We start from the raw sequence: 17,227 nt of genomic DNA, 5'->3' as shown, positions 1-17,227 counted from the left end.
ATAATAGTGTTATCTCAGGGGGAAGGGACTTAGGCAGAAGAAGGGAGGAGATGGTCAAAGGAGTCTCTACAGATAAATACTTTATAAATACATGATAAAGACTGAATTTTTTATAAAAATACACTTACTATATTTACAATTTAAACTTGATTTTTAAAGAAAACAAACTATATACAATGAAGTGAGAAGGAAGACAAATATATAACTTGGCCCCAAATCCTCCACTAGCCACCCACACCCTAAAACAGGATAGGTGTTTAAAATGTGCCATTTTGAGCAATCTGTAACCTCCAAATATTTATTTAATCAATGATCAATTCAAATTTATGAGCACTGATACTGTTTACTAGTTTCCCTAATATGACATTTAAAAAAGGAATCTTTTCTGCTCTGAATAAAATCCTACAGTCAGTGAAGTCAGTTACATGACCCAATTTAATTTTTAAAAACTTAAAGAAAAATAGGAATGCCTAAAAATAAGTTACCTGATTGGTTTGTTCTGGAGAGATCCTGCAAGCACTGTCAGATGTTGAACAATGGGCAGAGGTGGAAAATGTTGTCATTTTGGCAGTGAAGTGAAGTCTGCTGATAAATCTAAAAGGAAAAAAATTGTAAAATCTAAAGTAGAAAATTCTCTTTAGGATTTACAAAAAAATCAACCAGCAGAAGTAAAAGAAACACATATATCACAGCACCCTACACAAGTGCAATATACCCATGCTGAGGTTCTTGTTACCCTTCTGATCACTTTCTAGTTCAGATCCTGCAAAAAACTGAAGAGCTTCTCTAAGAGTAAGAACCATCTACACTTCCCTCAAGTGAAGCCTGCAAAAGAAACAGGTTCAGGCATGCTCCAACCTCTACACTGATGATAATGAGTAAACTGTTTTAGCTGAAAGTGAAATTTGCAATCATTACCTCCCCAGTTCTCTGGTATCTCCTCCTCTCTTGGACAGTGCTCAAGAGCACCCCCTAGGAGACAGATGCAGGGCTGGGGGAATTACCAAGATTAAGTAATAGATTAAAGACTCCAAGAGCACCAAGGAAAACCTCTGCAATATGTTGCAACATGTCTTGGCAAGAGACCACAGGAAAGTGAGAGTCAAAAAATTCAGTATCAGTTAAAGCAGCTTTTAAAATGTGCCAAGCCCAAAAAGTAAATACCTAAATACCTATAAAATGGGTTAAACCAAGGTGGACATACATCATCAAAGGAAAGATATAGCATGAATTGAAATAAGGAGTAAGGTTTAATTAAAGTTTTTCACCTTTTACCTTTTGTCCTTAAAAAAAAAAAGCTATAGAGAAGGAAAATAAATTTTTAAATAAACTTGAGTTTACCTTCAGAACTTTTTCTAGTAAAAAGGTGACAAAAGTCAGTGAAATTTATAAATAAAAAAATCAAGAGTCTGGGGACTTCTCTGGCGGTCCAGTGGTTAAGACTTCGCCTTCCAATGAGGAGGGTGTGGGTTCGATCCCTGCCTGGTCGGGGAGCTAAGATCCCACATGCCTCCCTGTCAAAAATCCAAAACATAAAACAGAAGCAATATTGTAACAAATTCAATATAGACTTAAAAAAAAAAAACTGGTCCACATTGTAAAAAAAAAAAAAATTTTTTTTAAAAATCAATAGAGTCTGGTTTACAGCTAACAAGATTCCTCAGTCTTCTGAGAAGACTTATTAACGACAACAAGGTATAAATTCAACCCTCCTTCTGAGACAGGAAGGGGGCAGGGCACAACTGTTAGGTAAAACACTGACTGAAACCGCCCACCCTGGCCAAGCAAAGCAGTAACAATTTGCATGAGTTATTTTAGGACAGGAGATCCTTGGTAAGGAACTACCAAGCCACCACCAACCGGAATAATATGGGAAAGGTCAAAAGGAGAGAGGAGACACCAGTCCACATGTCCTACTAACCTCCTAGAATCCTCTTCGCTGGAATCCATCTTGGCTGAGCGGTTGCGCGCCACCAGAAAGGACCCTGAGTCAAAATGATTGACCAACCCGGAAACTAATCCCATCACCATAAAACCCAAGACTGAAAGCCACTTGTGGCAGAGCAGTCCTCCTGGGTTCCCTTACCCTCCTACTCTGCCCAGGCGTCCCTTCCCAATGAAGTCTCTTGCTTTGTCAGCACATGTGTCTCCTCAGACAATTCATTTCTGAGTGTTAGACAAGAGCCCACTCTCGGGCCCTGGAAGGGGTCCCCCTTCCTGCAACACAACCTTTGAAAGAATGACATAGCCTAAGAACCTGACATAAACTGGTTAGAACCAACTAGATCCAAGATGGAGGACAAGTCGACTTCCACTAGACCTTGAGCCTCAGTATACACTCATTGTAACACATCAGCAAGCTAAATGACACACCCACAGGCACCATGACAGTTCCAAGGCCGACCATAAAGGTCAAAAAGTAGGTGGTGACCCAATTCCTGGAAATCCCCACCCCTTCCCCAAAATAGCTGGAATACTCCTCCCACTCATTAGCCTATGATATTACCCACCCCTATAAAAACTGACAACTCCATACCCTGGTGCCTCTCTCACCTTCCGAGATGGCCCACACTCTGTCTACGGAGTGTGTTTCTCCCTGAATAAATCATCTTTCATTTTACTACGGCTTGCTCTTGAATTCTTTCCTGCGCGAAGCCAAGAACCCATACTCGGACTTGCCTGAGACCTGGGACATGACCATCCTCTCATGCCCCACTCTCTTTCCTGCAACACTTCTATCAGCTTCCCTTGCTCCAAAATGGAAAGTCAAACAGGATACAAGCATAACTTGTAGGGGTTTTTTGTAAATTTATTTATTTGTTTATTTTTTGGCTGCGCTGGGTCTTCATTGCTACTCGTGGGCTTTCTCTAGTTGCGGTGAGCGGGGGCTACTCTTCGTTGCAGTGCGTGGGTTTCTCATTGCAGTGGCTTCTCTTGTGTTGGAGCACAGGCTCTAGGTGCTTGGGCTTCAGTAGTTGTGGCACACAGGCTCAGTAGTTGTGGTGCATGGGCTTAGTTGCTCCGTGGCATGGGGGATCTTTCTGGACCAGGGCTCGAACCTGTGTCCCCTGCACTAGCAGGCAGATTCTTAACCACTGTGCCACGAGGGAAGTCCCATAACTTGTCATTTTAAAGCAGCTAGCTTTTAACTGGCATTTAAAACCTTATTAAAAAAAAAAAAAAAAAAAAAAAAACCTCATCTTGAGAACAAACATATGGACATCAAGGGGGGAAAGCGGCGGGGGGTGTGTGGGGTGGTGATGTGATGAATTGGGCAATTGGGATTGACATGTATACACGGATGTGTATTAAATTGATGACTAATAAGAACCTGCTGTATAAAAAAAAATTAAATAAAATTAAAAAATTAAACTAAAACAAAAACAAAAAACACCTCAACTCCCTAAACCTCCTAGTGCTATAGTCTCCCCCATCTCATTAAATGGCAGCTCCATCCTTCCAGTTGCTCAGGTCAATGACCTCGAAGCTATCCTCGATTCCTTTTTTTCCCTCACACTTCACACCCAGTCTATGAATAAATTCTGAAGCTCTATCTTCAATGTATATCCAAAATCAAACCATTTCTCACTACCTCCGTTATTACTACACTAACCAAACTGCCCATCTCTGAACTGCCTTAGCTCCTAAAGGTTTTCTTGCTTCCACCCTTGCGCCTCTGGCTCCTAACCTCCTCCTTTTGTCTTTGCTCAAAATGTCATTTTATCAATGAGGCCACACATTTTTTTTTTTTGAGGTATTAATCTACATTATAATACCAATGTCGATCTTTGCAGATGTTGTTGTTTTTTTTTTTTAATTTATTTATTTATTTTTGGCTGTGTTGGGTCTTCGCTTCTGTGCATGGACTTCCTCTAGCTGCGGCAAGTGGGGGCCACTCTTCATCGCGGTGTGCGGGCCTTTCACTGTCGTGGCCTCTCGTTGCGGGGCACAGGCTCCAGACGCGCAGGCTCAGCAGCTGTGGCTCACGGGCCCAGTCGCTCCACAGCACGTGGGATCCTCCCAGACCAGGGCTCGAACCCGTGTCCCCTGCATCGGCAGGCAGACTCTCAACCACTGCGCCACCAGGGAAGCCCGAGGCCCCACATTTTAAACGTGACCACACATTTTAAAAACTGCAACCCCCAACCCCCAGTATTCCCTATCTCCTTCCCTGCTTTATTCTTCTTTTCTTCACTGTCCTTGTTACCAACCAACACACTATATACATTTTAATTTTTATCATGTAAAACATAAACTGTAAGTGGGAAGGGATTTCTATTTATTTGTTCATTAATATATCCCCACTGCCTAAACTGTCAATTATGTACATAGTAGAACAACATGATGGATACAAATATTAATAATAGTTTGGACAGTTTCCAAAAATGGCCCCCAATGAACCACATCTCCCAACTGGCTACTCTACTGGAGACCACACAGAAAGGCCACGTGGAGAGGTTCAGTCATCCAGCTGAGCTCAGCTTTCCAACCATACCCTCCAAAGCATCACACATCTTGGGACATTCCAGCCTCAGGTGACACCTAACTCCAGCTACATGACAAACTACAAGTGAGACCACCAGAACCAACGCATAGAATGGGATGTTCATCCCACAGAACTCAGCACATAGCATCATAAGAAATAAATGGCAAAGACTTATATAGAGCTTAATCTGTACCAACACATATATTAATCCGTTTAATACTTAAATAATCCTATGATGTAGGCACTATTATTATCCTTACTTTATAAATGAAGCAAGAGAAGCACAGGGACATTATTTGCCCAAGATCACACAATTAGTAAACTGCTGAAGTCAAGATTTTAAACTCAGAACAGCTCTGAAGTCCCCACTTAGCAATATTTTTTTCCCATTAGACTTCAAGTACACAGAATTAATCACAATTCTTTCCTTCAATACATACTCTCATTGTTCATCCACACATGGCCCACTTTTACTTGAGTTTTCTTAATAATGCAATAAACATCCACAAACTAGGACTCTGGCAACAGTCTATATTTACCCATAAGATTCCCCCTCCCACTCCCCTGCCTCCTCCCAACAATCATCCTGAATTCTGTTTTGATTTTCTTCCCTTCCTTTTTATGCACTTTACTGCACCAAAATGGAATCCTAAAAAGTACATATTTTCAGTTTAGCTGCTTTTAACTCACAAAAAAGGAAGTATGTTATATGTAATTTTAGGAATTTTTGTTTCACTAAAATAAATTCCTACTTTTGTGTCACTTGAGTTCCTTCATATAACATAAAATTTACCATTTTTTAAAATTTTATTGAAGAATAGTTGATTTACAATGTTGTGTTTAATTTCTGCTGTACAGCAGAGTGACTCGGTTATACATATATAAATTCTTTTTCATATTCTTTTCCATTATGGTTTATCACAGGATATTGAATACAGTTCCCTGTGCTATACAGTAGGACCTTGTTGTTTATCCATCCTATATATAATAATTTGCATCTGCTAATCCCAAACTCCCAGTCCTTCCCTTCCCTACCCCATTACCATTTTTAAATTTACAATTCAGTGACATGAAGTACATTCACAATGTTGTACACCATCACCACTATCCACCTCCAGAACTTTTTCATCACCGCAAACTGAAACTCTGTACTCATAAAACAATAACTCACTATCCCCTCTCCCCAGACCCTGGTAACCACTACCCTACTTTCTGTCTCTATTAATATGCCCATTCTAGGTACCTCATATAAATGAAATCATATAATATTTGTCCTTGTGTCTGGCTTATTTCATTTAGCATAATGTTTTCAATGTTCATCCATGTCATAGCATATTTTATTCTTTATTTACTTTGCTGTATATTTCCAGTGTGTGATGGACATTTGAGTTGTTTCTAGGCTTTCACTATCATTAGTGCTATTAACGTTCTTCTACATGTGCCAAAAAGTATCTCGTGGGCATATCTACAAGACAGATTGCTGGGTTATAGCATATATGAATATTCAACTTTAGGATCTGACACCAAACTGTCCTCAAAGTGTTTGCACCAATTTATAATCCTATCAGCAATGTATAAGATACCCTGTGAATCTACCTCCTTTCCAACATCTGATGTCCTAAGACTTTTTAATTTTTCCCAATCAAATAGGTATGGGCTTGGTCTACAGTTCCCTGATCACTAATGATGCTATCTCTTTACATGCTTATCAGCCATATGTGTTTCCTCTTCTGTGAAATGTGTTCTTGTCATTTACACACTTTTCTAATTGATTTTGTTATACTTACTGATTTGTAATAGTTCTTTATATATTTTTAATATTAACCCTTTGTCAATTGGATGTCCTGCAAATATCTTCTCCCAATTTTTAATGTCCTTTCTATTTTCTAGAAGGTGGAAAAATCTTTTTGAGCAAAAGCTTAATTTTAAAAATTTATATTTATCAATCTTCTATTTTTTAGTCAATGACCTCTGCCTGGCTTAAACAATCTTTTATTCTCCAAGGTCTCATTTTCACCTAAACTTTCTACTAAGATTGGTGTGTGGGGGGGGGAGGGGGATGTCTACTAAAACTTTAAAATTTTTGTTTATGACATTTAAACCCTTAATCCGTCTAGAGTTGACTTTTTTCTTTTTAGAGGTCAGTTTTATTCTTTTTCTATATGGATGACCATTTTTTCCCAGCTCAGTTTATTGAACATGACCTTCTTGATTGACAGCCACCTTTGTTGTGTATCAACATGCATGGGTGTTCATGAGTTTTCTATTCTAGTCCACTGGTTTGATCTTCCTGTCTATACAATTTGACACTTTTTTTTTTTAATTTATTTTTTAAAGTTTTTTTGGCTGTGTTGGGTCTTCGTTGCTGCACGCGGGCTTTTCTCTAGTTGCAGCGAGCGGGGGCTACTCTTTGGGGCTACTCTTTGTTGCGGTGCACAGGCTTCTCATTGCCGTGGCTTCTCTTGTTGCAGAGCATAGGCTCTAGGTGTGTGGGCTTCAGTAGTAGTGGCTTGCGGGCTCTAAAGCGCAGGCTCAGTAGTTGTGACTCATGGGCTTAGTTGCTCCGCAGCATGTGGGATCTTCCCGGACCAGGGCTTGAACCTGTGTCCCCTGCATTGGCAGGCAGATTCTTAACCACTGCTCCACCAGGGAAGCCCCTGACAATATCTTAATTCTTATATCTTATCAGGAGTCTTGCTATCCCACAGGGCAAGTCTTCCCCTCCCGTTCCTTTTTAGAAGTGACCAGCTATTCTTGGGTCCTTAACTCTTCTATATAAAATTTAGCATCATCAAGTTCCATGAAAATCCCTCTTGGGATTATGAATGAAATTACATTTAATATATAGATCAAACTGTTTTTCAATTCATTAACATGACATATTCCTCTATTAAGATCTTATTTAATATCTCTTAGAAAAGTTGTACAATTTTCCCTTTAGAGGTCTAGCACATTTGTGTTAGACTGATTTCTAAAGTTGATATAGATACTACTGTGATGCCTTCTCTTTCATTGTTTTTTTAGTGGTTTTTGCATACGTACAGAAATACAAGTGACTTTCAATAATCTTATATCCAGTCACCTGCTAAACTTACATAATTATTTTTAGTAATTTGTCTGTGGATCCTTCTGTTTTCTATGTAAATGACCATATCACCTGCAGATAAAACTTTATTCCTTCCTTTCCAATTCTTGTGCCTCTAATTTCTTCTACTCGTCTTACATTACTGTTTAGGACTGTCAATACAATGTTGAGTACACACAGTATCAGGCATTTTTGTCTCTGATTTTAAAGGGAGTGCTTCTAATGTTTCCCTACATAACATGTTTTCTCTATTTTTTTCTTATAGCTATTCTTTATCATCTTGGAAGGGTTCCTTTTGCTCCTCATTAAGAATATATCATGGGGGCTTCCCTGGTGGCGCAGTGGTTGAGAATCTGCCTGCTAATGCAGGGGACATGGGTTCGAGCCCTGGCCTGGGAAGATCCCACATGCTGCGGAGCAGCTGGGCCCGTGAGCCACAATTACTGAGCCCGCGCGTCTGGAGCCTGTGCTCCACAACAAGAGAGGCCGCGATAGTGAGAGGCCCGCGCACCACGATGAGGAGTGGCCTCCGCTTGCCACAACTAGAGAAAGCCCTCGCACAGAAACGAAGACCCAACACAGCCATAAATAAATAAATTAAAAAAAAAAAAAAAGAATATATCATGGGGACCTCCCTCGTGGCACAGTGGATAAAACCCCAAGTTTCCAATGCAGGGGGGTCAGGGTTTGATCCCTGGTCAGGGAACCAGATCCCATATACATGCTGCAACTAAGAGTGTGAATGACACAACTAAGGAGCCCACCTGCCACAACTAAGACCCAGTGCAACCAAATAAATTTTTTTTTAATGTGGTTAAAAAAAAAAAGAATATATCATGGACATACACACTACTACATACAAAATAGATAACAAGGCCCCACTGTATAGCACAGGGAACTATACTCAGTATTTTGTAATAACCAGTAAGGGAAAAGAATCTGAAAAAGAATATATATATAACTGAATCACTGTGTTGTACACCTGAAACTAACACAACATTGTAAATCAACTATACTTCAACAAAATAAAATTTTTAAAAAAAAAGGATTATATCATGGAAGAGGGATTTAGAAAATACTTTTTCTGCACCTATTAAAACGATCATTTTTTTTGGTTTTTTAATCTATTAATGTGGTAAATTTTGAATTTCATTTATGGATTTTCTAATATAGAAATCCTTGCACACCTGAGATCAATCCAACTTGGTTTTGGATATTATCCTTTTTTGCATACTGTTGGTTTTGATTTGTTAATATTTTGTTTAGGTTGTAAAGTCTCTACTAGTGAATGAAATAAGTCTGTTATTTTCCACTGTCAAGTTTTTGTCTCATTTGGATGTCAGGGTTAGCTGGCCTAACAGAATAAATTGTTTAGTCCCTATTTGTCTATTGCCCAAAAAAAAAATTCTACAACAAAATTGAGATTTCTAGTCTTTGAAAGATTTCTGACCTCACCTATAAAACTTATAAAACCCAGTGCTTGCTTTGTGGAAAGATTTATGTATGTATGTATGTATGTATTTATTTACGGCTACGTTAGGTCTTCGCTGCTGTGTGCAGTCTTTCTCTAGCTGCAGCGAGCAAGGGCTACTCTTCGTTATGGTGCACGGGCTTCTCATTGTGGTGGCTTCTCTTTGGTGCAGAGCACAGGCTCTAGGTGCACGGGCTTCAGTAGTTGTGGCACACGGGCTCAGCAGTTGTGGCTCACGGGCTCTAGAGCACAGGCTCAGTAGTTGTGGCACAAGTGCTTAGTTGCTCCGTAGCATGTGGGATCTTCCTGGAGCAGGGCTCAAACCCGTGTCCCCTACATTGGCAGGCAGATTCTTAACCACTGTGCCACCAGGGAAGTCCTGTGGGAAGATTTTTAATTGCTGCTTTAGCTTAATAAATATTAGATTATTCAAGCTTTTTTCTTCTTCCATTTTGTCTAGGTCTTCAAAATTGCTGGCATATAGTTGATAGTATTCTTTTAATCTTTATTTAGTATACAGTTGCATCCTTCTTTCCATTCGTGATACTGTTTAACATATCTTACTACTTCTTCTACTTTAAAAAATTTATTCTGTTCATTTCCTGATTATTATAAATTAGACACTTAGTTCACTCCTTTTATAATTGAATATTTAAGGCTAAAAATTCCTTCCCCCTCCTACCCCAGCACTACTTTTTTATTCAGCTCATAGGTTTTGATATATAAAGTCTTCATTCTCATTCAGCTGTAGGTATTTTTAAATTTCCATAATTTATTTAATCCATGAATTATATAGCTATGCATATGCATACTGTATTTCTCAAATGTATGTTTTTGTGATTAACCACTAATTTAGCAGCACAGTGGGAGAGATCACCCTCTGCATAAAACTTGATCTTTGAAATTGTTACAGCTTTCACCATGGTCTAGTTGATGATCAATTCCATACTAAATGCGTGCAAAACTCTATGTTCATTAGGTTAATCTTGTTGGTTTTATACAGTCTTCTATTTCTGCCTATTTGTCAGCTTGATCTACAATTAATTAAGAGATGTAATGAAATCTCCCACCATGATGGTGGGTTTCTCCATTGATCCCAGTGTAGTTCTACCAATTTCACTTCATCTGCTGTAAGGATTTTTAATCAGAGGCATTCGCGCTTTAAACTGCTATATCTTCTTGGTGAGTGATTAATATATAGTGATTATAATTATGTAGTGTTTCTTTCCATCCCAATTAAGACATTCTGTCTTAAAGTATATTTTATCTTGTATTAGTATGGTCATGCCAACTTTCTTTTAGTTAGTATTTCCATGTATGTATTTCCCCAATCTTTTAATTTCAATTTTTGCATGCCCTTAAACTTTTGGCGTGCCCTTGTAAAAAGCATATATCTGGATTTTGAGTTTTTTAATCCAATTTGTCTATTTTTATCTTTGGTGAATTTAGTCCATTTATTGTAATTGATATCTATAAATCTGTCTCTATCATCTTTTTCTTTTCTTTTTTAAGAACAAGTTTTGGAATTTCCAAAGAGTTTCTTTCTTTCTTTTTTTTTTTTTTTTTAATATTTACTTATTATTTGGTTGCACCGGGCGGGTTCCTTAGTTGTGGCTCACCAGCTCCGTAGTTGCAGCACGTGGGCTCCTTTGTTGCGGCATGCAAACTCTTAGTTGTGGCATGCATGTGGGATCTAGTTCCCTGACCAGGGATGGAACCTGGGCCCCCTGCATTGGGAGCACGGAGTCTTAACCACTGTGCCACCAGGGAAGTCTCCCCCACTTTTTTTTTTTTTTTTACTATTTATTTATTTATTTGGCTGCACCAGGTCTTAGTTGTGGAACTTGGGATCTTTCAGTTGTGGCATGCGGGATCTAGTTCCCTGACCAGGGATCGAACCCCAACCCCTGCACTGGGAGCTCCAAGTCTTAACCACTGGACCACCAGGGAAGTCCCTGTCTCTACCATCTTAATTTAGCATTGCAGCTTGTCCTACTCTTCCTTTTACTCTTCCTTTTACCTTTCTTAAAATTGTATCTCTGTCTCCTTGCTAATAAGATATGAACTTTAGCACGATATCATTTGGACTTTAAATTCTGGAGTAGATATCTTTTTCTCTCTCTTGAATTTTCCTTTTCTCTCTTTTTTTTTCCCCTTTGGCCTTAGCCTTTACAACAATAAATGATAACAACATATCTGATTACCTTTATTTCATATATCTCTTGTAACATTTTCTGGATTTGAATCTCTCAGTACTTCATCTAGAACTGTCTTCAATGTGGGCCTTTAGGTGGCAAGGCTTCCAATACTTCATATGCCTGAAAATATCTGTATCATCCCCTCCTATTTAAATAAATGTGGTTAGGTATAAAGCTCTAAGTTCCCCTACAAAACCCTAAAAACACTCTTTTGTCTTCTTGCATTTAGTGATGTTGTTCAAAACTCTTATGTCAATTCAATTTTTGCTCCTTTGTGTGTGATCTGTTCTTTCTCTCTGAGGCTCCTACAATTTTCTTTTGCTGTGATACGCTTAAATTTCACTATAATGTGTCTAGAAGTGAGTTTTTCCTGACCTCTTATTTTTAGCACTCTAAAAAACCCTTCCATCTGGGGACTTTCTTTTTCCTTTTTAATTCTAAAAGAGAACTATTTTTCCATTATTTCTTCAATACTTCCTCCTTTTCATTCTTATTTCTCTAAGATTCCTATTATTCAGATGTGAGTACCTCTACATCTATTCTCCTTATCTTTTAACTTTTCATTTATATATTTTTTTTCTTTGTCCTTTTCTCCTTTGTTCTGGGAGATTTCCTCAATCTAGAATTCTAATTCACTCAATCGTATCCATTCTGTTACATCCATCTGATGTGATGTTCTTTATTTCAACCACTGTATTTTTCAAGCCTACTATTTCTGCTTGGTTCTATCAGCCTCTGCTTATTCTTGTTTCAAGTTGCTAATATCATCCCTACTTCTTCTAGAATGATTGTCAGTCTAACTTTAAACTTTTTTTAAAAATTTATTTATTTTATTTATTTATTTTTGGCTGCATTGGGTCTTCATTGCTGTGCGCAGGCTTTCTCTAGTTGCAGAGAGCGAGGGCTACTCATTGTGGTAGCTTCTCTTGTTGCGGAGCACGGGCTCTAGGCGTACGGGCTTAAGTAGTTGTAGCACGCAGGCTCAGCAGTTGTGGCACACAGGCTCAGTAGTCATGGCGCATGGGCTTAGTTGCTCCGCGGCATGTGGGATCTTCCCGGACCAGGGCTCGAACCTGTGTCTCCTGCATTGGCAGGCAGACTCTTAACCACTGAGCCATGAGGGAAGCCCTAACTTTAAACTCTGGATCCATCTATTCTATTATTTATGTTCCAATGAAGCTTATATATTGTTCTTTTGAAATACCTGTGCTCTTCAACACTGTTATTTTTTCCTAGAGGACAGCAGCTATTCTGATAGGCAAAGCATAAGGGAAAAGACCAAATTCCAGCCAAAATCAGCCACAGTAAGCTGGAGTAAGGTAGGAAATGAACACTGAAGTAGAAAATCCCAAGCACCAGATAACCACAATCACTATCCATCCCATACAATCACTGCTCAGACCAAGGATTCACCTTTTGTTCCCCAGGGAGATACAGCATTATGATAGGGATTTGGGGAGACCTAAGAATTAAGAAGTTAAGGGACAGAGAAGTGACTGCCTAAAGTCAGTCATCGCTTGTTTTTTTTTCTCAACTCCTCCTCACAAGTATATGCTTCTGTAATGCCCTGATTTACTCTTAAGGAGAGCTGGACTAGGGTTGAGTCACAGCAAGTGTAGAAAAAGGTAATTCCAAGGTAATGAGGCAGGAGAGCAACTAGAGCAATATTCCAATAGTTCCCTTCTTCCATGGTTTTATTCTCCTACAGTCATGCCTGGCTGACTCCTGTCCTAGGCCAAAGACCCACCCTCCCCCCAGCCCCACCTCCACCCCACAAAGCAGTTCAAAAAGTCCACATCACCCATTTGTTTCTCACAGTATTTTCCTTTTATAGTCCCTCTAGGGATGATTTGAGAGAAAGGAGTCAGCAGTCATGCTAGTTCAGCATCTTAGTAGGAACAAGACTTGACCGCTTGGCAGCTCTGAAGAATTTAAACCTCAATAAGGGTTTAACATCTGGTAGAAAGTGTTGTGCCATTAAAAAGATACTGATTTAAGAGCCATAGAAGTTCAGAGCAGGACAAATTACTTTTGATTGCAAGGCAGAGGAGGAATGAGAGGGAATGGCAATAGCAGTGGGAGGATTTTAAAATGGGAGAACACTGGAAAGAATAGGAGAGAAAAATATCATGAGGAAAGGAATTGTTCTCAGATGTATGTGAGAAATGAAGTCAGCTGATGGGCTCTGAACCCAAAGCAAGATCTTGTCCCTTTTCCACCTGGAATCTGTTTTGAGTGCAACAGGGTTAGGTACTGTTAGTCTCTCCTTAATACAGAAAACTGAGGCTTAAAGAAGTCAAATAACTTGCCCAAGACTAAAGCTTATCCTTTTACATTCAGTTTCTCAAACCAGAAAGTTAGAGTCATCTTGATCTCTCCCTCTTCCCCCATTATCACATCATCAAACTTTATGGATTTTAACTCCTAAATCTTTCAAAACCACGCCCTCTCTTTATCTTCACCACCAATTCCCCAAATCAAAAAATGTTATTTCTTGCCTGTGTCACTGCAATAGACTCTTAACTGTCTCTCTAACCCCACTTCAATCCAAACTCCACACTACAGCCAGAAGGATTAAAAAACCAAAATAAAATAAACAATCCTACCCTGCCAGGCCCTGCTCCACTGCTTGCTACTGTTCGAAAAATAAAGAGCCTAGGCCCTCAGCACCTTGCCAGTCTTTCCAACTTACACTGCTCTTCCCCACACTCCCTGCACCTCATCCACACTGATCTCTTAGTTTCTCAAACAGAGCCTCTGCACACATTGTTCCTTCATTTTGAACACAGTTCTGTACAAGACTGACTCATCCTAAACCTTCCAGTCTCCAGTTAAATGTCATCTCCTCAACAATCATTAATAGGTGTTAAAACCATATAAGTGAAAGGTTGGGGGAAGGGGGGACTTAAAAACACATTGAGCAGGCTTACAGCATTTGACCCACTGACCAAATTTATCTCTAGAAAGAGCAACATTCACACATCGTGTACTTCCTATGTGAAGCAACAGGAAGCATCCAGTACCTCCTATGAAGTATTCTTGGCCCCCCACCCCCAATCCAAATCTAATCAAGCTTCTAGATCTAACTAATATGTGTTTGTAGGGGGAAAAAATGGAGGGTGGAGGAATAAGTAAACAATACTAAAAGCAGGCAATTAGCCAAATCCAGAATGTAGGAAATTCTACAGGGTCTTGGGTGCAGCATTATTGTTGAAGTGGACAGACTGTTATAGAGACTTAAAAAACACTACCCTAATACAATGTGTGGACCTTGTTCAAGTCCTAATTCAAACAAGCCATCTGTAAAATGTCATTTTTTTCCTAAACAATCAGGAAATTTTGAATTATGTACTAGGTATTAGATACTATTAAGAAGCTGTGTATAACTGATTCACTTTGTTATAAAGCAGAAACTAACACACCATTGTAAAGCAATTATACTCCAATAAAGATGTTAAAAAAAAAAAAAAGAAGCTGTAAATGGTAGTAGAAAGGCACTGTGGTAAATTTTTTAAAAATCCTAACCTGATAAGAGCTACATCCTGACATAGTTAAAGGTAAATAAAATGACACATCTGTGAAACTTTAAAATATTTCATTAAAAAGGTGGGAAAATAGAAAAAACAATATTAAATTAAAACATTAGGTTTTAATTACCTTATGGAATGGTACACAGCAAATGTGTAAGAAATGATAAAATTTCCGTGTGTTTATCTATTGTATCTTGAAAAAACTAGTCATCTTGGAAATCCTATTCCAGTTACCTCCTTGGTCAAGGCTTTTCTGACTCCCCAAAGGAAGCTGATGACACCAGAGCACCTCTATTAAAACACTCACAACATTATATTTATGTTTTTATGTGTGTCCCCTAGTGGACTGAAATCATAGAGAGCAGGAACAGTCTTATACATCTCTCAATGATAACAGAAGAGTGGTTTTTACCCTACATTTAGTCCAAAAGACTCCTACACCTCATCTTCAAATCTCTACCTTTGAAGATAACTGTGATTTAAAGACTAATTAAAATAAAAGCTTCTTGTCAGAAGTCAGCAGAACTAATCATTCTTATCAATTCTTTAAAGCCCTAAGGACCTCTACTAAACACCAGTCTGATTGTCTTTCAACTAAATATGTAAAAGTAATAAAACCAACTGTCTTCTTTTAAAAAAGAAACTACCATTCAGATGTTGTTTTAGTTCTTACAAGGTCTGTTACACATCTAAAAAGGTGAAGTGTGTAGCAAGAGTATGCTCCAGCAGTTTGCAAAACAAACAATATGCTAGGAAACAACCTAAAAATCCATCAATGGGGAGCTGGTTAAAGAAATTATTGTACAACCCTGTAATTCAATACTACGCAAGCCCTTAAAAGAAAATATTATATGTATACTTTATGGAAAGCTGTCCCTGATGTTATTTGAAAAACTTAAGGTACAGAACAGTACACACAAAATGACCCCACTGTTGTTTAAAAATGCGAATATGTGTGGAAAAAGTCAGGAAGGACATAATACCAAGCAGTTAAGGGTAGCTAGCTTGAGGAGGGGACAGGTTAGGGACACGTTAATGGACAGTTAACTTTACACAGTTCTGTACTGTGTGCTTATTTTTCTTTTTAACAACAGGCAAGTAGTATTTTAGTGTTTTAAAAAACTTTAAAATAAAAAATTGTGATCCTGACCGTACTGTGAAACAAAATATTCCGAAATAAGTACTTCTAAACTAAATTAACTTTTCATAGCAGGAATGTATGAGGAGGGAGGGGACTAAACCCAAACTGAGATGTAGTAAAATTTAATACCAAAAGGTACCACCAAGTTATCTTTGATACTTGTTCCCCGTGCCAACATCCCAAAGAATGGAGCAGCTTCGTAACTAATAGATCTTCCCGGATGAAGGAAAACAGAAGCAACATTTTCTCCGGGTGCCGCTTTAAAACAGGGGTTTTCAAACTCGAGGGTGTACAAGAATCAATTGGGAAATGTGCTGATTAAAATACATATTCCCGAGCCCCAGCTCCTGATATTCTGTTAGGGGAAGTCTGGGTGTGGCCCCCAAATGAGCGTTCTTCAAACAAGCACTCAAGTGCCTCTGAGACAGATGGTCCGCAGCCCTGAAAATTTCTACCTTAAAATCTTGAAGACATCTCAATGTCACTCTCTCCGCCTCCCTCTTTACCACCTTTCCTCCAAAGTGCCTCAGTCATCCTCATATTTTGCGTCCAATTAAGCATCGTCAATCTATTTCGATTTGGTTTGTAACCTGTTGGCCGACCTGCATCACGTCACTCCACCTCCATTTTTGTCCTCTGCTGATTCTCATCTTATAACCCTTCCCCCACCAGCCCTTCTTCCGCCCTGTGCGACCGTCCCCACGCCGCCACCCACGCCTCTAGCTCCTCCCGCCGGCTACCCCGGCTCCGGGGCCTGCAGAACTGGCCGCGCCGCGCCCGCTCCCCACTCTCCACTTCCCACCCCCGGCCTCCCGGCACCCCGCCGACTAAACCCAAAAGCCACACCTTACGGCCGCTCCATGAGTCGCTCCCCCGCAGAGCCCGGGGGGGAGGGGGCGTCAGTCACAGGCCCTAAGGCCCCAGCAGCATTTTGAAACGGCGAGCAGTGAGGGCGCAACTTCCGGCCTCGCCAACCCATCTCCCATAAGAGCTTCCGGTGAGGCCTCCAGAAACCATAGATGGGCCAACTGGATGGCTAGAGAGCCAGAAGGCTGAGCCGTCCCTACCATAGAGTAGACCCCAGTGCGGGGAAAGAGAGTCGCAGGGCCTGGACCACTAAGAGTTGCGAGGTTTCAAGAGAGAACATTTGAGGAAATTGCCGGGTCTTGTGATATTCATAAACATGTCCTGGGAGATCAAAAAACAGGGAGGGGAGAAAGCTAAAAGCATAATCAGAGGCCACCTTTTCAACTCTTCAGAAAGCTGAAAAGCCACTCCCTCTGTTTCTCAGTGTTAACTTATTCATTCTTACTCCC

General features: G+C 39.6%; 1 protein-coding gene across 11 annotated transcripts in view; it reads right to left on the bottom strand.

Annotated features, from left to right (window-relative positions):
* Positions 1-16,895, bottom strand: part of MDM4 (MDM4 regulator of p53) — a 37,322-nt gene extending 20,427 nt beyond the window's left edge. For 6 of the 11 annotated variants that reach the window (XR_005019775.1, XR_005019776.1, XR_005019774.1 and 3 more), the window contains exons 1-2: positions 16,758-16,877; positions 486-594 (exon numbers count right to left, since the gene is read on the bottom strand). Coding sequence is in view for 7 of the 11 variants with exons in the window: in XM_036851564.1 (XP_036707459.1) it covers positions 486-563 (78 nt within the window). In the remaining 4 variants the exon portion in view is untranslated. The other 5 variants (XR_005019779.1, XM_036851523.1, XM_036851537.1 and 2 more) reach the window with 5 other exon arrangements.
* Positions 16,896-17,227: the final 332 nt, after the last annotated feature.

Source organism: Balaenoptera musculus, chromosome 1, assembly GCF_009873245.2.
Source record: "Balaenoptera musculus isolate JJ_BM4_2016_0621 chromosome 1, mBalMus1.pri.v3, whole genome shotgun sequence".
In the NCBI taxonomy this organism is placed as follows: Eukaryota; Metazoa; Chordata; class Mammalia; order Artiodactyla; family Balaenopteridae; genus Balaenoptera; species Balaenoptera musculus.
The sequence above is the reverse complement of the archived record's forward strand: the minus strand, read 5'-3'. Positions and strand labels throughout refer to the sequence as shown.